Source organism: Dryobates pubescens, chromosome 2, assembly GCF_014839835.1.
Source record: "Dryobates pubescens isolate bDryPub1 chromosome 2, bDryPub1.pri, whole genome shotgun sequence".
NCBI lineage: Eukaryota > Metazoa > Chordata > Aves > Piciformes > Picidae > Dryobates > Dryobates pubescens.
This window is the reverse complement of record NC_071613.1, coordinates 33,718,293-33,745,521: the sequence shown is the minus strand read 5'-3', so window position 1 is coordinate 33,745,521 and position 27,229 is coordinate 33,718,293. Positions and strand designations below refer to the sequence as shown.

General features: G+C 38.9%; 1 protein-coding gene across 1 annotated transcript; it reads left to right on the top strand.

Annotated features, from left to right (window-relative positions):
- The first annotated feature begins 826 nt into the window (after nucleotides 1-826).
- HAT1 (histone acetyltransferase 1) lies at nucleotides 827-27,229 on the top strand. Its single transcript, XM_009905504.2, has 11 exons — nucleotides 827-940; nucleotides 2,124-2,195; nucleotides 4,896-4,971; nucleotides 6,255-6,375; nucleotides 12,112-12,291; nucleotides 12,515-12,636; nucleotides 13,137-13,241; nucleotides 13,574-13,680; nucleotides 16,377-16,528; nucleotides 17,868-17,984; nucleotides 26,843-27,229. The coding sequence occupies exons 1-11, from the start codon at nucleotides 934-936 to the stop codon at nucleotides 27,008-27,010; spliced, it is 1,227 nt and encodes a 408-aa protein (XP_009903806.2). The 5' UTR covers nucleotides 827-933; the 3' UTR covers nucleotides 27,011-27,229.

Genomic DNA, 27,229 nt, shown 5'->3' with positions numbered 1-27,229 from the left:
ACAGGGTGAGATACGAAACTACAGTCGAGAGTTTATAATGGTAGTCACAAAACAATGACACACATTTCTAAATTTAATGTTTTCTCTACAAAGCGATACTTATCTTGGCTATGGGTCAAGAAAAACTTCTCGAAGTTTATGTACATCTGTGTCTATGTGCCGTGTGACGGCAGAAATAATTTTGCTACAAAACTGCCTGTCGCTAAGGTTTTGACCACTAAACCGTCTTGATCAGTAAGTCCATATACTTGGTAGTTTCAGAATAACGGTATTAGAAAACAGACCTTCAAAATTGCAGCATCTCCATGCTCCTTGCAGCAGCTGTTAAAAGGGATTGAACATACAGCTTTAAGTGATGATAAAATCTCTGTTTTTTCCCTCAGTTGAAGTACAACAGTGGTATTGAGCTGTAAGGTCTGTATGAGAAGAAATTGGAAGCAAAAGAGATCGCTCTGCCTGCTCCAAATCTGGAAGGGCACACATACTTTATGCCTCTTCACACAAGGCCACGGTTTCAGGCCCGTGTCCAAAGACTGAGCGCTCGATGGGCACTCCTGCAGCTAAAACAGAAGTAGCCGTGAGGAATCGACCAGCCACCCTACCCGCCGCAACCGCCTCCCATCGCGGCGCGGAGAGGTGCGAGGCTGAGACAGGGTGCACTGCGCATGTGCGCCGGCCAGGCCGAGTCAGCCCGGGCTCGCGGGGGCGGGGCTATGCAAACGACAAGCGCACGGATGCGCGGCTGAAAAGTCCGTCTCTGGGCAGCACTGGGCATGTCTATGGGTCATGCGTGTCGCATAGTGTAGCTATTGGCTCCTGTGTTTCGGCGGGCGGAAGCGGAAGCGTGTGGATATGCGCTCATTTCCGGTGAGTGGGAGCGCGGGTTGATTCGTTCTGCCCGGGTGACTCGGCCGCCGCCGCCGCTCTTCGGAAATGGCGGGTAAGTTCGCGGTCCTGATCTGCCCGGTGCTACCCTCCCCCGCTCTCAGAGTTGACAGGGCCTGCCTTGCCACTGTGAGCGCGGAGCGGGACGTCGGCTTGCTTGCTTGGAGGAACGGTACTGGGCGCTGCCGGTGCTTCTCCGTGAGGGGGGAGCGAAGCTCCGGGGACGGTCGACTCTTTTCCCTTCTGCCAGGCTCTCGCGGGCGCTGGCGGGGACCCGGTGCTGCCTCTGCGTGGAAGCGCTGTGGCCGGGACGTAGGGCAAGGAAGCGGAATGTAAGCTCGGGGCGGCCGTGGCGGGACCAGCGGGTGAGGATGCCGGTGAGGGTTGGCTGTAGTGAGCTCGGAGGATCGGGGAATCAGGTATCTGGGTGGAGCGACCCCGGTCGCTATGGGCATGCTGCTGCTGGGCAGGCAGGTAGGCAGGCAGGCATCTTCGGGTTCACGGGCCCCACGCTTTGTAGGGGTAAGCCAGAGTATCCGTTCATGTCCACGAGTTCACTAGCTTAGTGGGGTTGGGGAGGGAATCAGAAACCCAAACGTGTTTTGGTTTAAGATTAATATCTGAAAATAAATAATTTTCTGATGAGGCATCTGGAATGAAGAGGGATCTGGATTTATAAAACATTTGAAAAACACCATGGTAAGAGAAGTGTCTTCTGGATTGTGCTTAGAAAAACAGCTAGATGCAAGTTGCTTGTTATTTCTTTCCTTCCGCATACACTCTGCAGCAGAAGTAGTAACTAGATAATTGCTGATGGTATACGTGCCACTGTAATTTATTAAGGTAAATATACACCTGTTTATGAAGTGACTTAATGCAAACACTTGAAACATTTTACTTGACATGTTCTTTAAAAAAAGTCTGAGACTGAATTCTTGGTTTTTACTAAATAGCTTTTAAATATGTTTTATTGGTAATGATTTGCATTATTGTAATGCTCTTCATTCTCAGAATCTAGAAAGAAGAAATATTTACCATCCGTTTTCTAGTTCCAGAACAGTGATTAAGATAAAGTTCTATATTCCTTTTACACATTGTAGCATACTGTAGCAAGTTTAACCTACTTCTTCGGTAGGATTTGTGTTGTGAGTTTTTTCTGATTTTTTTTTTCTAAGCATGAATAATGGTGACAGACTGTACACCTCTTAACTCTTCCTTTAAAAAATCTTTTTCTTCAGGACTTACTGCTATGGAGAAGAAGCTGGCTGAATACAAATGTAATACAAATGAAGCAATTAATCTGAAACTAGGTAATATAACTTTTTTAATACTGTGTGCTTGATGTTGGAATAATTTAGTGCCTTTTTAGGAGATGTTCTTATACTTAAATCCACCCAGGTTTTAATGTGTACTTATGAAGATAAATATACAAGCACAAGAATAGGAACACATAGTCTAATATTGCTGAGACTACTACAACTAAAGTACAGCTGAGAAAAATCAATCCTGTCTGTGTAATAATGTCATCAGCAACTTATTAGCATGTAACTAGAATGCACTGGAATTATATCTTCTCTTATTTTCTTGAAGTATTCATTATGTTCTTTTAGTTTCTCTTTTGTTTAATCCTTATGCTGTGGTGCAGTCCTAAGTATGTGTTGTCTTTGTTGTGACCACAGCAACAGAACTAATTTGTTTAGGATTATAAATGTCTAATGATACGTATTTTTAACACCTTTCCTCTTTTTTTTTTCCTCCTTCTTTTTTATTTTTTTGAGAGGGGAGGCAGGCAAGAAAGGCTGGAAAGTGGTGTTGGGTTGGATTTTTTTGTTTCCCTTTCACAAACTGCCCAAGATCTGTATTACACAAACATCCTTAATGAAAATTGTTTCAAATCTAAGTAGAAAACGTCTGTCTTTCAAGAACTGCATGTTGCTCCTTAAAGATAATTTTCTTACAAGAATACTTAGAATGCAGACAGAACTTGATAGGTTTGCTTATATCTCCAATTTACATGCAGCAGTAATCCTCTCACCTCTTCAGTAATTTGTTCCCTTGAACAGTACAAATACCATAATTTATTAAGAAAATTAAAAAGTAATGAACCTGTTAAGCACTTTTCCAGAACTGCTACTTGCAATCTGTTCCATGTAGCTCAGTAGCAATTTTAATACACAATCACCTATGGCTTGTGAGCCAAAATGCCATTATAACCATTACCTCTTTGTTTCTTAAGCCACTATAATTGTGAGGTATTTCTTTTCCTGTTAAGCATTATTTAAAATAAGGATTTTATGCCCAGTCTTCCACCTTTCTGAGATCATAGGAAAGAATGAGAGATAATGACATCTGAGTGAATTTTGTCAAGAAAGCTGAGGAGCTACTATATCAGGTTTCAGGGAGTCTGCTAGACTAGAGGATTTTTAATTAAGGTACCTATTGCCCATCACAGCTAGTATTTTTAACTTTCATCCATTCAGAGTGTAGGTGTTTCACAAATTATGTTAAAAGACGAGAAGCTACAAAGTTGTAGCATTTTTAAAAAGGCATGTACATCCCACATGAATCTAAAAAGCAGTCTTACACTGTCCTCTCCACCAGGATCCTAATTTCTTCCATGATGTCAGTTCAGAATTACTCTTTGGTTGTGGTTTTGTTGTTGGTTTGGGGTTTTTTTTGTGTGTTTTGGGTTTTTTTTGTTGTGTCGTTTTTCTCTTGTGATTGTATGGGGTTTTTTAACTCTGCCGCTATCTCAAATCTCAGGATCTCTGAATCAAACCAGAGAGGACAAGAACAGCCATTCTCTTTTGCTTTGGAGAACGTTAGACTTTTATCTTGTCATGGGAAACTCCTCATTGACATTTTCATATTTGAATAATTCCTTCCTAGTATTATCAGAAAAATGCTTCTATTTATCTCTAGTTTTATTGGACTAAAGCAGCAAAGAAGGTGTAGTTCAATATTCTACATGCTTTAAAAAATGCTAACCTCTACAATGCTTCCTGATCATGCTAATGCAGTATTAACTGTTAACTGTTGTCTTGAGCTACTTGTGCTTTGTTAATGTAGCCAAACTATCACTTTAACACCTAGATTAAGAGTTGTATCCCTTCCAATTGCAGATAATATTTTTAAACCACCAATGCACAGAGGATGTTTGAGAATTAGGTTTCTCAGTCTTCAGATTTTTTTCCTAGAAAATCCTCCTTTAATCTCTAATTCTCATCCATTAATACGTCATATATTTTATGATGGAAGAACTCCTGTTGCAATTGCTGGGAAGCAGCTGCTGTAAAAGGCTTGACTAAATGCCAGTAGATGCCATTATAGAGAACACTTCTACTTTACCAGAAAAGACCTGGTTTAATATTAAGCTTTGAGGATAAGTAAAGAGTCAGGGAAAAAAAGGTTGCTAATTATTTTGGTAATATTGGTACGAGTACCAGTCTAGTATTGATGCAGTTGTTTTGTATGTATTCATGCTGATTCTCAAAACTTTTACATGAACATAAATGCACATAAACATTAGTTTCCATTCATCACTTCATGAAAACCCCCTACAGTGAAGTGTTCTCACCTGTGTGTAAGAGAAGAATGGCAGAATGGGAAGGCAACATTGATTGTGTGATCGATCTGGCTTACTGCAAGAATATCCTGCTGGGCTGTGTCTTCAGTGTTCAGGATAAAGGCAGTAACACTCAGGAGATGTATACATATATGCATTTCATATATATATGTGTGTGTGTCAATCTCTCAGCTTTATTCTGCTTAATGATTTGATCTCCTCAGATCAAACAACATGCATCTAAATTGCACAAGACGTCTTTATTTCATTTGTATGCCAGCCTAATGTAGATGGGTTCCTAATGGAAGTTGTCTGACTATGCTGGAAGAATGCATGAACATCTAACAGGGCATCTGTGAATAAACAAACTGAAACTGATGACTTGCATTTTTTGTTTGGGGGGTGTGTGTTTGTTTTTGTTTTGTTTCTTTTCCCTCTCTCTCAGTTCGCTTTCCTGAGGATTTGGAGGATGAGAACACAACATTTAATCCAGAATATAGCCATCAAGTGTTTGGAGATGAGTAAGTTGAAGTATCTGTATTAAGTTCTGGAAGGGGAGAGATACTTCCAAATTATTGGAACAGAGGAAATTCTGCTATGCCAAGCTATTTTAAATGAGACAGCAATACTTCTGTTTTATGACTGTAATCTTAAACAATTGCCTTACTGCCTAGCTTGTAGAGTTTGAACCTGTAGTCCTTTTATATGCTACTTTTACATATTTGTTGGAGAATTAAATACCTGGTTTTGCAGTCAGAATTATTCAAGTGAGTATTGTTTGTGGCATTCTTCTAATAATATGAAGGAATTGTCAATTCTTGCTAATAACTGTCACAGTAATGTGTATCCCAAAAAAACTAGTAAAATTATACACATTTGTTTTCACTATTACATGGAATTTTTAGTGGAAAAACTCAAACACTAACTTAAACTCACCATGTTGGCTCTTCTAGATCATTGAATGTTAATTGTATTGATTTTAGGCATTTATGTTCTCTAATATACACTTATAACTGGTTAGATGTGCAGAGGATACAAAAACTGTAGAAAAGTATTGCTTCTTTTTTCCCAAGTATGCTGACTTTCATTAATACTGTAGGAAATTTAGCTACCATGAAAGAAAAATATCAATAAAATTATCAAAAAAGGAACCTGCTTGTGCTCATTACTGTTGTCTGCAGCTCAGTTTTTTGCCTGAGACAAAATTCTTTCACAGCAATCTAGTGTATATCATTAGGCAACTCATATTTCCAAAGTGTAAATACAGCTTCTCTATTCCATAATTTAATATTTATTTATTTACTGGGTTCTGGTTAGATTGGATAACTATATAGAAGTGATCCTCCTAAAACACACCTGTTATGACTGGTTATCTGTGGTTTATACAGTGTCAATTATAGTACTATATTCCAAAATATGCTACACTGCAAAGTAACTTTTAATAAATGTTATTGATCAATTAATAAAAGTATTAACTAGATAAAGACATTGAAAAATATTAATGCACTATCAGCTATTTCAGCTACAATTTATTGAGCTGTCACAGTAAGGGCAGGTTCACTGCCTTACTGAGTTCAGGAAGATGTCCTATTTCTCCACTAGAAGAGCAAGTAACTGGTGGAAATCGCATAAGGCATTATCTGCCTAGATAGTACACATTCAGTTTGATTCCCTTTTCCTATCAGGAAGCTGTTTGTATTTCGCTGGGAAAGATAAGAACTTCAAAGTGTCTTAAATGACAGCTCTATAGTGTGAATGTTTTGCTGTGTACAGAGTTCCTGATTGTTCTTTTCTTCTTCCTCAGTGAAGTTGCTTTTGGCTACAAGGGACTGAAGATCCTTTTGTACTATATCGCTGGTAACCTGTCAACGCTCTTCCGCATTGAATATACATCTAAAGTAAATGAAAAGTTTGACTGTGTGGAGGTAAAGACAGAACCATACCTGCACTTAAAATATTTTGAAAACAGTTTAGTTGGCATGTGCACAAGAACTCTAGGTTTAGTAATTGCTCACCTAAACATGATGTACATTTGAAAGCAAACAAACAAGGCTTCATTTGTTACTAAGCTGAAAAAAGCTTTGAACTTAATCTATAAGCTTTCCCATTGTTTCTCCTTTGACACAGTATTACCATGTCTAACTGTACTGTTGACACAATTTTGAAGTGCTAATACTAAAGCCAGTTTCACAAAACCCACAAATTAGCAAGTCTGCGTTTTTATGTCAAGTGTCTTTAGGAGGAGGACGAGCACTGATGTTTTTTGTACTGAAGCAAATTCAATAAGAAGGAAAAGGAAATTTCTGTAAACACTTCATGAGGTAGGATACCTGACTGCATCACTTTAAATGGCAAATGCAGACGACAAGGCTGGTTATCATGTGTACTTTACATCTCATGTATACAATAATACAGGATGTTTTGTTACAGGCTTGCCTACAGGTTTTCAATCTTACAGAATATTTGTAGAAGAGGTTTTTGATCGGTGTTTATAGTTGTTGGTTGGTGAGTGTTTCTTGTTTGTTGTTTGAGTTTGATGGTTTGGTTTGGGGTGTTGTTTGGGGTTTTTTTTTTGTCCTTCTGCCTGTATGCTCTCAGAATACTTGAGAACTTTACAGAAGCTAAATTAATCAGTCTTTCAGCCAGCTGAAGAAAGATGCATAGAACTTAGGAATAAAACACCTTCTTAAAGCCATTAACTTGAATATTTGTACAGGTACCTTTACAGTTCTGTGGAATAACTCTTGTTTCTGAGTGGTTGCCGATGCATTATAAAATTAACATAATCTGAGTTTTACATGGTTAGAAGGCAGAAAAAAATGGAGGGTGTTGGTTTTTTTATTTTTCAAAAGAGCTGTTGATGTGGTTACAAATGAATACTATGTAGTATGAAATTACATATTTGCACTGACTTCAAATTACTATGCGTGAATATTATTTTTCTTAGGAAAAAGTAAATATCTTTGACTTCCGAGTTGTATTTCAAGTTCCTGGTTCATTGGAGTTTAATTACATTTTCTCATGGAAAGGCCTATTGTAGAGCAAAAAACATTGGGATGACTTTGTTAAATGAATTTTAAAGATTTGCCCTTCCTTGTTCTGATGCTCTATTAGAATATACTTAGTTCAACAGGCTAAGTATCTGGACATGTCTGAAATACTTTAAAAGCTAAGGGCAACATACCTTTGTTGAAAGGTCATACTTTTCAATCTTTAGGGGTTTAGAAATTAGGAAAAAGGAAAGTCTATTGCAGCATAGTAATCATGTTATATTGGTGAAACGTTGGACTATTTTATTTTAATTTCAAAATCATGTCACAACAGGAATTGGTGCCATAGCACTTTTTTACTCACAGTCTGTTTTCTGTACAAATGGCAACGCCACTTTTCCGAAGATACAAGCAAAATAAACAACATCCATCTTGCCCTAACCATACTCTGCAACTTTTTTAATTGTTCAGAATCCTTGGTTCTTTTGAGCCCTGTTTCCTATGCTGAATTATTCCTCAAAATGCTTAAGGGATTGAGATGGGGGCAAAAAAGAGGATCTTTTCGAGCAAGGCTTCTTGTTTACTTTCCAGTGCATTTATTTACAGGCTTTGAATCGGAAGCATGTGGTAACTTGCCCTGTGTTTCCCTTGGTGTTATTAACAATATATTCAAATACACTGCTCATCTGGCTAGATCTAAGCCTATGCAGAAAAACAGTTGTCATCAATCTTGTTCTGCATTTGTATTTGCCATTAGTTTAACCACCTTAGGATATGATTGCATTTACAGAGATGAAAACAAGCTGTCATTGCATCAGGGTGTTACTTCAAATGGATATTAACATTTGCTCTTCTAAGTTAATTGTTGGGTTGCTGATCTGAGCTCGCTCAGGACAATCATACTAATATGTGGACTATCTGCCATACATGACAGGTAATCTTTGCTGTGAATACATAGTGTTTAGGAAAGTACAGCAGTTTCTGTCTTTAACATAACTGGTTACAAGTGCAAGTTAGTTTGAATGTTCTACAAAGTTATTCAAAGCTCAGGGGTTTGTATCTTAATACCAACACAAGCCCATTCAACAGCAGGTGGGTTTATTTTATAATATTAAGTTTGGTTCCATTATTGCTAAAATATCTGCTACAGTCTCCACTGTGGAGTGACAGAAATATTAATCCAAATATCACTATTTTATTTTCTTTATCTGATATACTTTCAACCATGAAGTAAAAGATAATTCTGAAACTTCCAGAGCCAGAACTCCAGTCGTATTTATGCATCTTAATATCTCCCTAAAGGTGGACCTAAACCATATTAGTGGGGAAGGCTCAGCAAAGTATGATAATGTTTTGAGTAGAAGTCAGCACTTCGTTTAATGAAAATAGGCAAAATTTATTCCCTGGGTGGAGTTGCTTCTTTCAAATATCTGAAGAGACTGCTTTCTTCTAGTGTAAATATTAATAGCATTGACCTCTGAATTGCTTGCTGCTTTGAGACTTGCAGCTGTTCAAGAATGTTCCTTTTCATCACACATTTTATGATGGGGTAGGGGAAAGTATCTCAATATCCTCTGAAACAGCCTTTACGTAAATGTATTTTTTTTGTGCTTTGCAGCTGGTCTAATGCATCTGCTTTACAAAAGTTAACATAAATGTCTTATTTTTAATATCGGGCATCTTTTCTTTAATATTACTGATCACTCCATTGCTCCCCACTGCAATGAATACATACACTTGTTAGAGAAATTCAGCTTTCAAATGTTTCTGTAATCTCTTCAAGTCTCTTTGATACAGCATGTTCATGTGATTCAAATGTCGTAACTGCGTTCATACAAGAATAATCTCTATATTAAAGGGATTCAGAGTCAAATGCAATGAACAAAGACTGCCCACTGAAGTAGTCCTACTACACATCAAGTTCAGTTCCAAGTCTATGCTGAATTCCTCACATGATTCTGTTTATGAAAATAATACATCTCGGGCAGAATTTCCATAAACTATAAGCTCAACAACTCTTGACTGATTTTTGTCAGGAATTTTTTGTGCTTGATTTTTAAGTGCCTTTGTCTAACACTGTTGTAATAGCCAACAGTACTGGATTTTTTTAACAGAAACTGGTATGTTATCACGTGCATACATGTCAGTCGGTAAGATGTCAGCTCCTTTTTCCAATAAAAGAAACAAACCTCCGTGAATATTAACAAATACACAAGGGAAAGGCAGTAAGCAAATTTTGATAACTCCTTGGGTTATGAGTACCCAGCGAGAAGTGTTTGGAAAATGCTTACCAAGTAATGTATGTTTCCATCACAAACTGCCTTTTTTCATTAATACCTGTATTTGTATTGTGTTGACATTTCAAGATTCCAGGGTTTACAGAAAATTGGATCACTTAAACTTATGCCACCACTCTGAGGATTCTGGGATTTCCTCTGTTAGAAAGGGTGATCTTGTTAACCTTAAAACTAACTGAAGAATATAGTGTGTTGTGTTGTTTTGTTTTTCTTAATATTGGGCCCCATTTCATGGGGAGAGAAATTTTTATGAGGCAGTAGGTGAGAATATGTTGTCTTATAGAACAAGGAAGATTATCTGCCGCTTTATCTGCTAAGCCTTTGTTCTGATGATTTAATTATTTTTATTTGACATAAAACACTTTGGTGGCAGCCTGTGATAGATGTATTATCTTGCATATTATGGACAGGTGGAAGTTTCTCTTCCTTCTTGCTAGTAAGGAAGAAACTTACAAATGGCCGGGGGGGGGGGTGGGTGCAAAATTATTTAAATACTACTTATAGAATACTTCATACAGCATATTTACCCTTTTCACATATCTCCACATTGAAGTATTGAGCTGATGCTTGGAAGTATTGTTATAATTCTAGATTATTATACATGCCTTTTTCAGATACATGAAATGAGAGTCACTACAGATTCACGGCTGCAGTTTCTTACAGCTTTGTCAGCAGTGCATATTTAAGATCTGTGTAAACAATGCACTTGCACAGTTAAAAAAGATAAAGGCATTTCCAAAATGTGCTCTGTAGAAAATTTTTTTCTTTATGTAATTCATTGATTCGGGCAAAAATGGCTGATTTTGGGTAATGTAGTTAGTTAATTATTTTCTTTACACTTACTGATTTATTTACTGCTTTAAGAAGAATAGCAAAGGTTCCAGTAAATGCATGTCCTTTGTTTTGAGAATGAAATGGGTCTGAAGATAGTACACATTTTAACTGAATTCCTACACCAAGTATTATAGGGCTATATTTTAACTGCTTAATAGCTCTCTCTACAAATATAAATGTTGGTAGTACCAAACCATTAAGAATAAAACTTGTTTGTACTAAACTGCATCCATCTTTTTCTATACTAAAATTGTAACTGAATGATAAAGTGCTATTCATTTGCAGGTGCATTGCTTCTACTTAAGGAACTATGGTTGAAAGGACAGGAATTAGTAGCATGTTGTATTAGCCTTTTGTAGTGTATTTTGTTCTAAGCATCTTAATTTCCCTGTTTTGAATGCTAAGTAGCAAGGGTCTTGGTTTTGAACTAATACCCATCATGCATGTAAACGGTGTGAAAGAGCTGCTTAGTAAGTTAACACAAAGTGTTCTTGTGTCAGTCCTTGTGGAAATAGATACAATACAAACATTACAGCTGAACTCACGGCAAACTCCATTAAGTGAAAACCTGGATTCATTGTCCAGAGGAAAGTTTGAATTGAATGTAAGCTCATTTTGTTGAATGTAATGTCAGGCTTTTAGGGGTTGTATTGAGGAATACGGTTTTGTTAAGTTGAGACCAATTCATTAAGTTTTATTGCCTGGTGAGAAGCAGTAATACGTTATTGTGAAACTTCATCAAATATTCATGGTTAAAAAGAAGTAGTAAATGTATTCAATCAAGTGGTCTTTTTGGGGTCTGAAAAACATTATGAAGTCTGCTCAGCTGATAGTCTCTAACTTTCACTTTGGTTATATGAAAAGAATTTTAATTTTGATGTCTATATTTCATCTTCCCTTGTATGTTAGACTATGGGTCTGATTTGCTGACAGTATTCTTGTTTTTGTTGTCAATTTAGGTTTTCAAAATGTTCTTTGATTAGAATGCAGAATGTTGTGTTCTTAGTATGTAATGTGTTTTGCAGTTGATCTCATAGGCAGGCATTTCAGGCTGAGAGACGTAAGAATGCAAGAGTGTGCTAGCTGTCAGTTTCTGTAGCTTCTGGGAACTACCTTTTTTGGTCTTTGTCCCTTTTCTTCCACGTACCTGCACCACTTAATACCTCTTGCAGGCTGATTGTTTGAGAGCCTGAGTTCCACAGGGCTATGTAGCATAGTCTTGGAGAACTGCTGGCTGGAAAGTTTTAGCTTTGATTTTACTTGAACTGGCATAACAATCTCTAAACATGAAAGTGCTCATGAACTTTCACTGCAGCTTCAAGATTTTTGATGCCTGCAGTGGCTGGATTGTGGTTTTTCTGGATTTCATCATTGGAACTCCTTTAGGTGCTGGAGGGTCACTACTGAACAACATGAATACTTGCTTTTATTACTGTTAGGCCATAGCATCTCTCTTACTCATTTTTTATAACACAGTAGTGACATCAATACTGTATTTTTCTATTCTTTCACTTATTCTGCTCTGTTTTGTAATCCCCAGGCAGATGACGTTGAAAGTAAAATTAGAGAAATCATTCCTCCTGGTTTTTGCACAAACACAGATGACTTTGTGTCTCTGTTGGAGAAGGAGGTCAACTTCAAGCCCTTTGGGATGCTGCTACACACATACTCTGTCCATAATGAGGAAGCTGGTGAAGATATAATATATCAGATCTACAAGGTATGAAGAATCAGTTAAACTGATGCTTTTGAGCAACTAAATTTCATTTTGCAGAGATATGCTTTCAGTGATGTTTCAACTATAATATATGTAAATTCTGTCATTTTACGTGTTTATTAAACATTCTCTTTTATATTGGAGAATTTAATTGGGTTTTGCTTTTTTTTTCTCCTTCCTGCATCTGTGATAAGTTTCACCTGACTTCTCCTGGCTTTTTCCCTAGGCTGACATGACATGTCCAGGCTTTCGAGACTATCATGAAAGGCTTCAGACGTTCTTGATGTGGTTTATTGAAACTGCTAGCTTTATTGATGTAGATGATGAAAGATGGAACTACTTTCTAGTGTAAGTACAGTTCTAAAGCAACAGTGGACCTTATTACCTCCACAAAGCCTGCATTTTAATTGTGGCTGGCCAATTATTGGAGCAGTATAATGATATTTTTCCCAGGAAAGAAAAACCATTGTTTATGAGGCTTGAGTTTTCCTCCATTATGCTTTGGGAAAGCTTGAGAATAGAGCTGAATTAAATGCTGTTGTCCGTTAGAGTCCTGAATGTAGGCTTAAACAGTAAAATGAGCTTTGCCTGTGTTTTCTTTTACTTGCCACCTATTCATCTTTATAATAGGCAAGTGCACTGAAGTGCTGTAAAGAGGCCTGATTTATCCAAGTTGCTGCACACCAATTAAGTGAATTGTACATTCAGAACATAGCAGGTGTACCCATTGGGCCCTCACAGAGTAGCTTGCTGACACTGAAAATTCAGATGGAGAATGGAAAAGAAAATGGACACTGCATGGGAGCGCGACTGTAATTGACCTGCTTGGCTTTCTGTTTTATCTGCAGATTTGAGAAGTATAATAAGGATGGAGCTACGCTCTTTGCGACCGTAGGCTACATGACAGTCTATAATTACTATGTGTACCCAGACAAAACCCGGCCACGTGTAAGGTAATTGGCGGCGTAACTCGTGCCTTGCCTTTTATTTCAGAAGAGGGAACTGCTGAAGCTCCCAATACTTGTTTATAATGGTGTTGATTTGTTTAAAAAAATCCCCATTATTAGCTGGCTATGCACTGATTTATTTCATTGTTCCCTTCTTGAAGTGGAGGGAATCTCAAACAAGTTTGCAATATTTAGCAATTTTAAGACTGTGAAAATTTTTATTTTTAATGTGATTGCTACATATACTTCAATATAAATTGAAATACCATTTTGGTTTTAATACCATTATGTTTGCAAATGTGTGCATTTGAGCTGAAAATACATTCCTTTGTCTGTAGCCAGATGCTGATCTTACCACCATTCCAAGGAGAAGGCCATGGTGCTCAGCTGCTTGAAACAGTTCATAGATACTATATGTCTTCTCCTACAGTACTTGATATAACAGGTTTGTGTTAAAATTTTAACTTGGTTCACCTATTTTAACAAGCAACTGTTAGAGTTCACAGGTTGTTAGCCTGTCATCTAACTTTTATGTTCATTTGTCACAATTAAATGTCCTTTTGAAGATTTAGCTTCAGCTCAGTTCAGGATTAATAGTATCCTGGTTTACAGAAGAACTGTATATAATGTAGCTCCTTAAATCCTTAACAGAACAGCACACCAGGAAAATTCAATCCCTAGCATGAACGGATTACCAGCTAATTAGCCATTTTATTGTTAGATACACAGCCAAGTTTGCCAAGAGATCAAGCTTTGTCAGGTTCCTTGTTCAACTTATTCCTATTAGCCAAGACTCAAAACTAAGGGGGAGAGGAGGGTGGAAACACACCAAACTAAACCAGCATGTTAATATTCACATGCAAGCCAAAATTTTAGCCAGCAGACAGTGTAGAGAACTTGTGCTGCAGTAGCATGTATTGCTGGCTGAAGACACACACAATATTAGGAGTGTGTGCACAAATACCGAAAAATAAAAAGTAATTGAGGAAAAGGCAGAAGGGGGAAAAGGGTGTAAAAATACATTAAAAAATTACTACGGACATGGTATCTGTTCCATGGCTTCAAATCCAGTTTAGGAAGAAGTGCAGTCCTAACATGTGACCTGACCATTAAGTGCTGGTGCTGTCTCAGACCTCATCTTAGAAGAAACTCCCTCATTCTAATTAAAATACAATAGAACACGTTGCTGCAGGATAATCCTAACAAAATAATCCACCTTGTAATTTTAATTCAATTCATAGGAACCTAACCAAGTATAACTTCATTTATGCAACAGCAGATCATGTGCATCATGCATTTACGTTTTAATGGCACATAGCTTTTATAGCTAAGGATAGATAAAGCATTGATCTCAAAGGTCTCTTCCAACCTGGTTAATTCTATTCTATTAACATGATACTTCATAAATCATATGACGTATTCATGGCTCAGTGCATAGGGTTGTAGTAAACAGTAAATGCGCACAAAAAGAGGTTTTCATTCTTTTATGGAATGAAGTATCACAGTATCACCAAGGTTGGAAGAGACCTCAAAGATCAAGTCCAACCTGAAGTAGGAGGAAGCTTGCAATATTCTCCATTGCTCTCAAGTTGTGGAACTTAAGGCTTTAACAAAATTATTTGTTGCCCTTTTTGAGGGGAAAATCAGGCTGGACAATCTCAATATAGCCAAGATATTTAGATAATGCATGCTGTAGAGAAACTGGCTAATCTTTCTTTTAAGTAGCCTGAGTGAAAATGACTGGAATCAGTGAACTTCAGTACAGTTTCTGTGGAATAAATGCTGTAAGACTTGCCATACAAGATCAGGTCACTCATGCACAAAATGTTTTAACTGATAGAATCATAGTAAGTGTTCTCCAACCCCACCTCCCCCCCCCAGAAAAGTTGCCAGTTATTCAGCACTGCACTTAACACAGCAAAAACTTGTATCCCAGTCTTACTAGGTTTTAATCATCCTTAAACTGCAAATTTCAACTATTTTCAGTGGTCAAAACTAAGGAAAAACACAGCTGGAATATAAGGTATTTAGCAATAAATTCCCCAATGCTAATCCATGGAAAAATGAGTGTTGTCGGGGAGCATGACCCTGCTACTTATTTGTAGTAAGCTTGCCTAAACAAGTAAGGAAGTAATAAATTATATTCACAGCTTTAAGTGTTTTCCTTCTGCATAGTTCATAAACAGGAACAAAGTTGCATATGGACCATGTAGATAGTACCCAAAGCTAGTTCTCAACTTTGGTGTTTTTTTCTAAAGCAACCATGTGGATAGTTATGCTAGCATTTTAAGCTAAATGGAAGTAACATGAAGTTGTGATCAGCTTTGGTTTAGGTCATTCCAGACTTTTAATTTTGTGTGAGCATGCCCTGAAAAGTTCTTGTACCTTTCCCTTTCTTCTTTGCTAACAAAGCACATCTCTTCAGCTAGTTTAGCTGCGTACGGTACAATAGTCTCACCAGTCTTTTTCCACATTATTAGTTTTAGTAGAATAAAATAGGACTACACCAGGTTGGAAGAGACCTTCAAGATCATCGTGTCCAACCCAGCTAAACAACTAACTCATGGCACCAAGCATCCCATCAAATCTCCTCCTGAACACCTCCAACGATGGCGACTCCACCACCTCCCTGGGCAGCCCATTCCAATGGGCAATCACTCTCTCTGTATAGAACTTCTTCCTAACATCCAGCCTAAACCTCCCCTGGTGCAGCCTGAGACTGTGTCCTCTTGTTCTTGTAGTTCTTGTAATTCTACTGCTTTGTCAGAATAGATGGAACATAGAACAAAAAGGGTTCATACATAGAGTAATTTTCTTTTCCCAAGGAGTTAAATTAAATTAAAAATGTGTGTTGTCAGTCTCATAGAAATGGGCATTTAATACACAAAATACTAGATATTTTTCTTTCTGCGGGCTCTCTAGTATCTACTGTCAAACAGCAGTCCTTAAAATGAAGCACAGTTGTTTATATACTGTATCTGCTTTTGTTTTTCATAGTTCTTTGTAGTTACATACCAGCAATGAGGAAGGAACTCAGTGCTAACAGAGCTTGGATAGGACTCCAAGATCACAGAATCAGCCAGGTTGGAAAGGACCCAAATTAATATGTCCTCCTTTTTTTTTCTTTTTCTCCCCTCCTAGCTGAAGATCCATCTGACAACTATGTGAAGCTAAGAGACTTTGTTCTTGTAAAGCTCTGTCAAGATTTGCTTTGCTTTTCCCCAGGAAAGTTAATGCAAGGTTTCAGTCAAGAAATGGTGATGGAAGCTCAACAAAAGCTGAAAATAAATAAGGTATTTAATTGGAGCAATTTTAGTTGACCATATTCTTATCAAGCTAGTAGAATAACAACTTCAATGTAGAGGTGGAGAATTTATACACTCTTGGCTTATTTCAACACATTTTTGGGATAGAATAGAATAGAATAAACCAGGTTGGAAGAGATCTTCAAGATCATCGCATCCAACCCACCTAAACAACTAAACCATGGCCTGTATCTGGAAGAGAGATACCTAGCTTATGGTTTTAGATAAATGGTTTTGTTTTTAACCTCCTGCTGCTGATGATAGGATTTGATAGGGTTTCCATTTCTTTCAAGTATATACAAATAACAAGGGTTATTTTGGAAATGCATAACACTGAAGTAGCAGACAACTGATACTAAGACAGCTCTGAACAGTTAAACTGAACAATTAACTTTGCTGGAAATATCAGTAAGTGATTAGTGAGTAGTGAAAAGTCAGAGTTGCTAATTAAATGTATTTGAATGCAATTTAATGAAAGCTTTGATACTTGAGGGATGGGAGGTGTGAGACCATATTCAAATATGTTCATGAAATGTTATAGCTAAGTGTAAGGAAACTGCCTCTTAAGCCTCCAGTGTCCATTATCTTAAAACTGAAGGGATAAAAACAAGTTTATGGGGTTTAACAGTATCTAAATATGTCCTAGTGCAGTTATCAGTCTTATTTTTGTTCTGTTGCTCAGCAAAAGAACACTTGGTCTTATATTCATTTTCCATACAGATGCAGCAGTTAATAGTAATATAGTAGCAGCATGATTTATTTTCTTCTTCCCAGGTGTGACACTAGCTGGTCCTGGTTCCAAAAGCACTTTAGTTTTCCCATTTACCAATTCTTTCATTCCCTAGTAAACAGGAAACTTTTAAATATTGATGCTTCATTCTCATATCTAGAACTTGTCGGGAGTGGGGAGAGGGGTGCTTGTGAAAGGCTTTAAGTATGTAAAAATTAGCAAAACAGATAATGTTTAGTAAAATACTGCTTCATGTCACTAGTTCAAATCCTTCCATTCTTGGATATATTTTTGCATTCTGGCTTCTGGACTGTCTGCTGCTTACTTACAGCAGGTCCTTGAAGCACTTCTACAGCTGGCACAGCACTATGAGAGATCAGACACTGGCTGCATGGAATAAAATGGTTTTGAATGACAGATGTTTATTCATTTAACCTACCTGATAGGAGGATAGGTTTGGCAAAGGCTTTGCCCACGCTTCTGACTGTCTTTCAGTAAGCTGAGGAACTACTCCCATATTTCAGTATTTCTCCACTTTGAGTTCTATTGAGTGACCTCTTCATTCAGACATGGGTTTTTATCCTTTCTGTTCATTAGCAACACACAAGACGAGTTTATGAAATTCTCCGATTGCGTGCAACAGATATGGGTGATGCAGAACAATCCAGAAGCTATCGGTTGGATGTTAAAAGACGACTGATTGGCCCCTATAAGGTGACTTAAGTATAATTTAATACTTATTTCAAGGATAATTATACTTGATTTTACTTTAATTTCCATAAATGTAGCTGATGCCAATTATGTTGCCAGTTAACTACTATTAGTTATGCTGTGTTCAACTGACATACAACTGTATACAGATGCAAAGAATATTCATACATAATAATGCTGAAAATCTTCTGCTTGGCTCCTGACTGTTTCCTGCCCAGTTCCAGCAGGAAATTACTACTGTTATCTAGCTACAAGTGGCATTATGTCCAGGTAGGCTTTAAGAGAAAAAGAGTATGTTTCTTGAAAAAGTTAAAAATATCTTGGACAAGCCAAAAATTTGGAGAGATAAATGCTGTAATAGGTTTACACTATAGACTAGGTATGGTTTAGATTCCTGTTCTACTTGTTAGCAAGGTTTTAACAAAACGGCTTGCTAGAAGTAACAAAAACTATGTCAGCATAGAACTCCATGCAGATGGAATACAAAATAATTTCAGCAGTAAAGTTCAGGTAAGTACTAAACTTAGAATAGTGATTTTCTTAGTTGCTATGCTTCTCAGGATCTTCAATATAGTTGGTCTGTGTTGCATAAACTGACCCTTTGAGATAGATTTAATAAAACATTCTAGTTGCTGGAGGCATCAATCTTTGTATTAAGAGTCAAAAGACCACAAATAAATGTAGGTTTATTGCTATAACTAGCATGTTATCTACTCTCTTCAATTGGATATTTACTAAGCAAACCAAAACCCTGCTTGAAAAGTTTCACAAAGTATGAGAATTGCCTTGGTTAGCTTGCAAGCCTTTCTAAAGCAGCACCTACCCTGTTATACCAAAATAGCAAAACTTTGATGGTACTCATCACGAACTTAGGCAGCCCATTAACAGAAATGAGAACCCAGCACTCTATTAAATACTTTCTTGATCTGGGGATAACACCACATGTTGCTGAGTGGCAGGACCTTAATCAGAATGCTTTCTATTCTTTCATGACTATCTTGTCTCATTTGCTGAATTTCATTCAGTGTCCACTACAAATAATGGCATGATGTTTTAGCTAGTATACTGTTCTGTGGTCTCAATTTATTCATTCATCACTGACGTCTTATGACAGAAATCCAAAATTAGAATCATAGAATTGTCAGGGTTGGAAAGGACTTCAAGGATCATCTAGTTCAAACCTCCCTGCCATGGGCAGGGACACATCACACTACATCAGGTTGCTCAGAGCCACATCCAGCCTGGCCTTAAAAACCTCCAGGGATGGGACTTCTACCACCTCCCTGGGCAATCTGTTCCAGTGTCTCACCACCCTAATGGTGAAGAACTTATTCCTAACATCCAATCTGAATCTACCCATTTTTACTTTTTTTTCCCATTCCCCTTAGTCCTATCATTACCTGACAACCTAAAAAGTCCCTCCTCAGCTTTCCTGTAGGCCCCCTGTGGTGGGTTGAAGTTTCCCCCCAGCATTAACTTTTAGCCAGACCAACTCAGAAGCAGATGAAGCTGTAGTTAGAAATAAAAACTACACTCCAGAATGGAATGCAATGAATATGTACAAAATATACAGTATTTACAATATCATACAGATATTTACAATTAGCAAACATGAAACCCTCCCTGGTCAAAAAGACCCAGGAAGTTGTTCCACTGCCCCTCCAAACCTCCCTATCCTGAGAGAGAGAGGAGCAGAGAGAAAAAGCAGTGGATTAGACTTATGCCAAGGTCACCAAGAAGCACGTTATCTTCTCCCGAGCAAAGCAAAACCAGCCAAGATCAGAAGAGAACAGAAAAGGAAATGGGAAATGTGAAGAATTGTTATGATACAGCTTCTTTTATACCAGACATTTATCCAATGAATTTGTTTAGAATAATCTTTTGTTATCTTTTTTACACCCGATAGTAATTTATTTATAGTTTTCTACTCAAAATCTGCAGCTGAATTTTAAAGGCATAGCCTAAAACTACCACAATGCACCCCTTCTAAACAATATAATTTGATGCTAATCCTATCCATCTCATCTAAACCAATATATACAATAACGAGTAAATAAAGTTCATAGTCCGTTCTGGCTGTCTCAAATGTAGATGACTTAGGACTACAAAACAGGAAAAAAGAAAACAGTTTGTTTCTCTGCAGACAAGGTGAAGAAAAGGAACAGGGACTCTCAGGTGATTCAGGGCTCTCAGGGTTTGTGCACCATAGATTCCTCATGGATTCTTCCTTTGGGCACAAAGTTGTATCTGTACAACACTCTGAATTTAACCTCTCTCAGCTGAAGTTAGATTTCTTTGTGGAATACACTGAATTTCACCATTCTCTTGCATTACCCAGTAAGTGTGACCAGCAGAAACCACCCCTCAGACAGGTTTGGCCTCTCCTGAAGGAGAAAATACCTAAACAGTTTTGCCCAGCAGATTCTTTTCTCTAACAACAGGAACTCCATCACCTTCTAATTTTTGTAGCAAATCTGAGTGTGCAGGTCCAGCTCGATTCACTGAACCTCTACTATTTACCAGCCAGGTTGCTTGTGCTAGATGTTTCTCCCAGTTTTTCAAAGATCCACCTCCCATGGCTTTGAGAGTGGTCTTCAGCAAACCATTCTAGCATTCGTCTTCCCTGCAGCTGGTGCATAGTAGGGACTGTGGAATATCCACTCAATGCTGTGCTCTTTGGCCCAGTTTTTTACAAGACTGTTTTTGAAATGAGTTCCGTGTCTCCATGGGATTTGTCTCTCCAGACCGAGAATGGTGTTGCGTGCAGTTGCATGTGGAACTGGATAGGTTTCCAACCATCCGGTGTTTGCCTCTACCATAGTAAGCACGTATTGCGTACCAGATCGAGAACAAGGTAGAGTGATGTAGTCAATCTGCCAGGCCTCAGCATACTTGTACTTGGACCATCGGTCACCATACCACAAGGGCTTACTTTGCTTTGCTTAATAGCAGCACAAATGTCAGTCATGGATGACTTGTGTGATAGCATCCACGGCAATGTCTATAGATCTGTCACGAGTCCACTGGTAGGTTGCATCTCTGCCTTGATGTCCTGACAAATCGTGAGCCCACCGAGCTAAGAACACCTTACCTCGGTGTTTCCAGTCAAGATTGAGATCAGAGTTTGTGTTGAGAAAGACAGCTTGAGAAACTCTTGCAGCTAGATCTGCCTGATGGTTGTGGTGTTGTTCCTCGGTAGCTTTGCTCTTAGGAATGTGAGCATCAGTGTCTCTCACCTTCACTGGAATTCTCTCGATTTGAGCAGCAATGTCCTGCCACAAGTCAGCTGCCCAAACAGGCTTTCCTTTTCTCTGCCAACTATTCTTTTTCCAGTCCTTTAGCCAACCCCACAGAGCATTGGCTACCATCCATGAGTCAGTGTAAAGATAAAGCTTTGGCATCTCTTATGTTCAGCTATGTCAAGAGCTAGCTGGACAACTTTTGCCTCTGCAAATTGACTGCAATCTCCTCCATCCTTTGCCTCTGCAACTTGATGTGTTGGACTCCACACTGCAGACTTGAATCTCCACCTGTTTCCAACAAGATGACAGGAACAGTGTGAACAAAGCACCTTTCTTTTCATCATCAGAAAGGTCATTGTAAGGAGGAGCTTCCTCAGCACAAGTTACTCTCTCCTCTGGAGGTTTTGTACAGTTAGTGCCTTCAGGCCAGTTTGTGATCACCTCCACCAGACCAGGTCTTTCAATATTTCCCATTTAAGCTCTGTATTATCAGAGCCATCCACTTAGACCATGTGGCATCTGTGGTATGATGTGGTGTAGAACCTTTACCTTTGAACATCCAATTTAAAACTGGCAATCTAGGAGCTAGAAGAAGTTGTGACTCCGTTCCAATTACTTCAGAAGCAGCTTTTGCTCTTTCATAGGCAGCTAGAATCTTTCTCTGTTAGAGTATAATTTGCCTCTGAGCCTCTGTAGCCTCAACTCCAGAAACCAAGTGCATGTCCATGTGTCTCACCTGGAGCTCTCTGCCATAAGCACCAGGTTGCACCATTGTCACTTGCAGCCATGTGCAAAATGTTCTTAATGTCTGGACCAGCTCGGACAGGTCCCAGCCCCACTGCTTGAACTACTGCTTGTTTTATCTGGTCAAAGGCTGCTTGTTGCTCAGGTCCCCACTGGAAACTGTTTCTCTTTCCTGGATACAGTCAGATTGTGAAACCTCTGTATGATGTGACTTGAATGTGCAGCCTCCAAAATCCCAGTATACCTAAGAAACGTAGAGTTTCTTTCTTGTCCAAGGGATTTGCCATGGCAGAGACTGTTTACTACATCCACTGGAATGTGTTGGTGACCATGCTGCCACCGCACTCCCCAAACTGGATCTCTCTGGCAGGTCCTTTCACCTTGTCTCGCTTAATGGTGAAACAGCTTTCAAGAGAATCTCAATGATTTTGTTACCTTTCTCGAAGACTTCTTCAGCAGTTTTACCACAGAAGATGATGTTGTTGTTGAACTGGATGTGTTCTGGAGCACCACCTTTCTCCAGAGCATCATGGATCACTGCATGACAGATGCTTGAGCTGTGCGTCCAGCCCATTGGCAATCTGTTAAAAGTGTACTGGACTCCTCGCCAGGTGAAGGCAAACCAAGGCCTGCATTCCTCTGCTGTGGGAATAGAGAAGAAAGCATTAGCAGTGTCTATGGTAGCATACCATTTAGCCTCCTTGGATTCCAGCTCATACTGGAGTTCCATCATGTCTGGTACTCCTGCACTCATAGGTGGAGTTACTTCATTCAGAGCACAGAAGTCGACTGTCAGACGCCAGTCTCCATTTTGCTTTCGCACAGGCCACACTGGACTGTTGAAAGGTGAATGAGTTTTGCTGACAACATTCTGACTTTCCAACTGAGAAATCGGATTCTGAATGGGCACCGAAGAGTCACGGTTGGTTCTGTATTGTCTGTGAAGCACAGTCTGAGAAGCAACTGGCAACTTTATATCCTCTTATCTCATGTTGTCCCACAACTGTGGATTCATCAGAAAGTTCAGGTCTAATGGACAACTTCCATTTTCCTCCACCAGTTTCTACAGCTGTTACTCCAAAAGCCCATTTGTAACCCTTAGGGCCTTTGAAATGTCCTTCTCTCAGAAAATCAATTCCCAAAATACAGGGTGCATCAGATCCTGTCACAACACTCTTTACCAGTTAAACTTATGTCAACCTGTATCTTAGTCAACTCCTGAGATCCACCAGTGACTCCCAGAATAGTTATAGGCTCTGATCCCTGATAATTTGATGGTATTATGGTGCACTGAGCTCCTGTGTAAACCAAGGACAGACACCCCTAATTATGGGGAATACCTCTGCATGTGCAGTTAGCACAGTATCTAGTGTCAAAGGTGGAATCACTGTTGGAGCAATTAGAATTGTTCTGGGAAACTGAAGAAGTAATAGCTACCCCTCATAGAATAGAATTAACCAGGTTGGAAAAAACCTTAGAGATCATCAAGTCCAACCCATCACCCAACACCATCTAATCAACTAAACCATGGCAGCAAGTGCCTCATCCAGTCTCTTCTTAAACACTAACAGGTACCTCCACCACCTCCCTGGGCAGCCCATTCCAATGACTAATGACTCTTTCTGTGAAGAACTTCTGAACATCCAGCCTTAACCTCCCCTGGCACAGCTTGAGACTGTGTCCTCTTGTTCTAGTGCTGGTTGCCTGGGAGAAGAGACCAACCCCCACCTGGCTACAACCTCCCTTCAAGTAGTTGTAGACAGCAATAAGGTCTCTTCTGAGCCTCTTCTCCAGGCTAAGCAACCCTAGCTCTCTCAGCCTCTCCTTATAGGGCTTGTGCTCCAAGCATCTCACCAGCTTTGTTGCCCTTCTGTGGACACGTTCCAGCAACTCAACATCTTTCCTAAACTGAAGGGCCCAGAACTGGACACATGACACAAGGTGTGACCTAACCAGTGCTAAGTACAGGGACACAATGACTTCCCTGCTCCTGCTGGCCCCACTATTCCTAATGCAGGCCTTCTTGGCCACCTGGGCACACTGCTAGCTCATGTTCAGCCTACTATCAACCAGTACCCCCAGGTCCCTTTCTGCCTGGCTGCTCTCCAGCCACTCTGACCCCAGCCTGTAGTACTGCATGGGGTTGTTGTGGCCAATGTGTAGAACCTGGCACTTAGATGTGCTAAATCTCATGCCCTTGGACTCTGTCCATCTGTCCAGCCTGTCAAGGTCCCTCTGTAGAGCTCTCCTAGCCCCCAGCTTGGTGTCATCTGAAAATCTACTGATGATGGACTCAATCCCCTCATCCAGGTCATCAGTAAAGATATTGAACAGCATGGGGCCCAGCACTGATCCCTGGGGGACACCACTAGTGACTGGCTGCCAACTGGATGTGGCACCATTCACCACCACAGCCCTACAGCCAGTTCCCAACCCAGCACAGAGTGCTGCTGTCCAAGCCATGGGCTGACAGCTTGGTCTGGTATATTGGTGTGGGGGATGGTGTCAAAGGCCTTGCTGAAGTCCGGGTAGACTACATCCACAACCTTCCCCACATCCACCGGGCAGTCACCTGATCATAGAAGGTTGGTCAGGCAGGACCTGCCCTTCCTAAATCCATGCTGACTGGGCCTGATCCCTTGGCCATCCTGTAAGTGCTGTGTGATTGCACTCAAGATGGCCTGTTCCATAATCTTGCCTGGCACTGAGCTCCAGTAAATTTTAGTTGTGATGCTATTTTCAAGAACTCTTCAAAACTATAATTAAACTAACTTTAAATATATATCTGGAGTAATTTTGGGGGAAGGAGAAGCAGACTCTAATAAATAACCAGGAATATTGCTGGCATCTTCCTTGTATGTAAAGCATTTGATTAGTTTCATTGAAACAGTGCTGTACAAGTATAGAATAATTCTTAATTGTCACTAACTTAATTTAGTAAAGGTGGTTATTTCATCTTGCAGCTATTTCTTAGCCAACAGTAGCAGAAATAAAGCTGCATGCAGAAGCCGCAGATGAAAACACCTACAAACTGTTTCCCTTCTCACATGAGCAAGGAGGCTGTTGCTAAAAATAATGAGATTTTAATGTATTTGACGTTACTAGGTCGGAATGGCTGGTACAGTCAATTATGTTGCTAAGTACTAAAAGATATGGTATCTTAGTGAACAGGGCATCACGTTAAGGTAGTTCAAACAGTGAAGAGCTTGTGAAAGTTTGCTTTCACTGTGGCTTCTTGATTTCTGAAGAACTTTGCTTTTTATGTGTTTTTTTTAGTGGGCTGTGCTGGTCTATCATGTCTATGTTCTTCACATCCTTTTTGGAAGTGTACAGCAGTGCTGTGCTGCTTAATCATAATACTTTGAATTTGCTGCTTGAACAGAATATACTTTTCTCTCTAGCCCAATAGCTTGCCTCCAAAGAATCCTTATGAAACTGCCCAGGTAAAATATCACTAATTGTATGTTTCAGAGTATTGTGTACCTGGATCTGCCAGTAATATATCTGGAGGGAGATGGACATTGAAACATCTGATTGTCTGAAACACGTGGAGGGCATTTGCTTTTTACCAGTAATCCGGAACTTGGAGATAGCCTAATGCTACAGTACCAGATGTAACGGACACTGTTTTCAGAACTAATATTTATAATCTTGAAAGATATTCTTGTTAATACTAGCTGAAGATTGCTCAGGAAGTACTCATCTGTATTTTCATCACATGTTTTGACTACCTTACTTATTTTGACTAGAGAGAGCTAGTATTAATCTAAAATTTAAACAGCTGTGCTGCTTTTGACATTTTTTTTTTCCTACAAGAAAATGTTCCTTGATTATTGGCCAGAAACATACCTTGGAGGCCTCATCAGAACTCTAATACAGGCAATGTTCAGTTCAGAAAAGGTGGTTCTATCTCTGGGGCTCTGTAGGGAAAGCTTCTGTAATCTCCTATCTTGCACGTTTACTGTGGTGTCTACTCCTTTCTCTCAGCATCAGTCACAGAAAGAGAACAAATTTTCCTTTGAACAGAATGGGGTTTGCTTTTTTTTCTTTTTTTAAGACTGAATAGTTTGGGGAAAATGTTTTTAAAAAAAAAAACACCTACAATTCCATAGGCATTGCAAGGATTTATTGATAAGAAGCCAGGCACACAATGCTGCTGCTTTGTTGTTGTTAATTAAATGTTGAATGATACTTTGCTTTTACAAAGCAAGGGAAGACTAAATAATGGAAAGTAACTATGGAAATAAGCACTTCAGAAATGGGTATCAGCTGTATAAAAGTATACCTGGGAAAATGAAATACAAAAGTATTGTGAGGCTTTGAAGAAACAGGTAGAAGTATTGCAAATGTTACACAGAAAGGGCAACTCCTCATTCTCTTTTCTGTACAAATGTTTATGCTTGTAAATAGTCTTACTGCATTTCAGTGCTGGTACTACTCATCCCTGGTATCTTGAATAATTTAACAATTCATTACATTTTCTGTGTACAAGAGACTTAAATCTTTGACAGTTGGTTATGGGGAAATTAATCCCACTGTCTCATTGGTTTTCAGCCAACTAATGTCAGCATAGAACACTGGACACTTTTATACAGTTGGTTTTTCATGCCATACATTTTCAGTTGTAGAATTACCATTGGACCTAACCTGTCTTGGTTAAGGAAAAACTTTGAAACTATTTTTCATTTCACCGATCTGTTAGTAAAATAGAAAGTAAGAGGCCTTAGTAGAAAAGTGGTCCTAATGAAACAATGTTAATGTTTTTTCCTAGGATTAGGGACATCTTGAAGTAGATGCTGAGGTTGAATTAATTTAATTAAGTAACATAGTCTTGAAGATTGTTGTGTTTAAACTGCTTTTTGTTTGATTGCATAGAAAAAGCAGAGAGAACTTGCCAAGATGAGACGGTGTCTAAGACCAGAGGAGCTGACAAATCAGTTGAACCAAATAGACCTAAACATGCAACACGAGCAGTTAGAAGAGAGTTTCCAGCAACTTGTTTCAGAATACCGAAGAGTCCTAGAACGACTTGCACAAGCATGAGGATCCTGCTTATACAGGAAACTTGCAGATTTCTATACAGTGTTGTGAAGCACATCCTTCATTGCAAAAAACTCTTATGTGACTTTTAAATCACATTAAAGATGATTGTGTTTCTGTGCATTTTGAATATTTTCTATTTTTATGTTGTAGATTTTTCAATGTTGTACTTTAGGTTCGGGGGCACTTACTGCTGAAATAAACAATGTAGGTTCTAGTATC

Coding starts and splice junctions, on each gene's coding strand:
- HAT1 (XM_009905504.2), top strand. Junction 4,972..6,254: donor CATCAAGTGTTTGGAGATGA/GTAAGTTGAAGT, acceptor CTTCTTCCTCAG/TGAAGTTGCTTTTGGCTACA. Junction 13,681..16,376: donor TACAGTACTTGATATAACAG/GTTTGTGTTAAA, acceptor CTCCCCTCCTAG/CTGAAGATCCATCTGACAAC.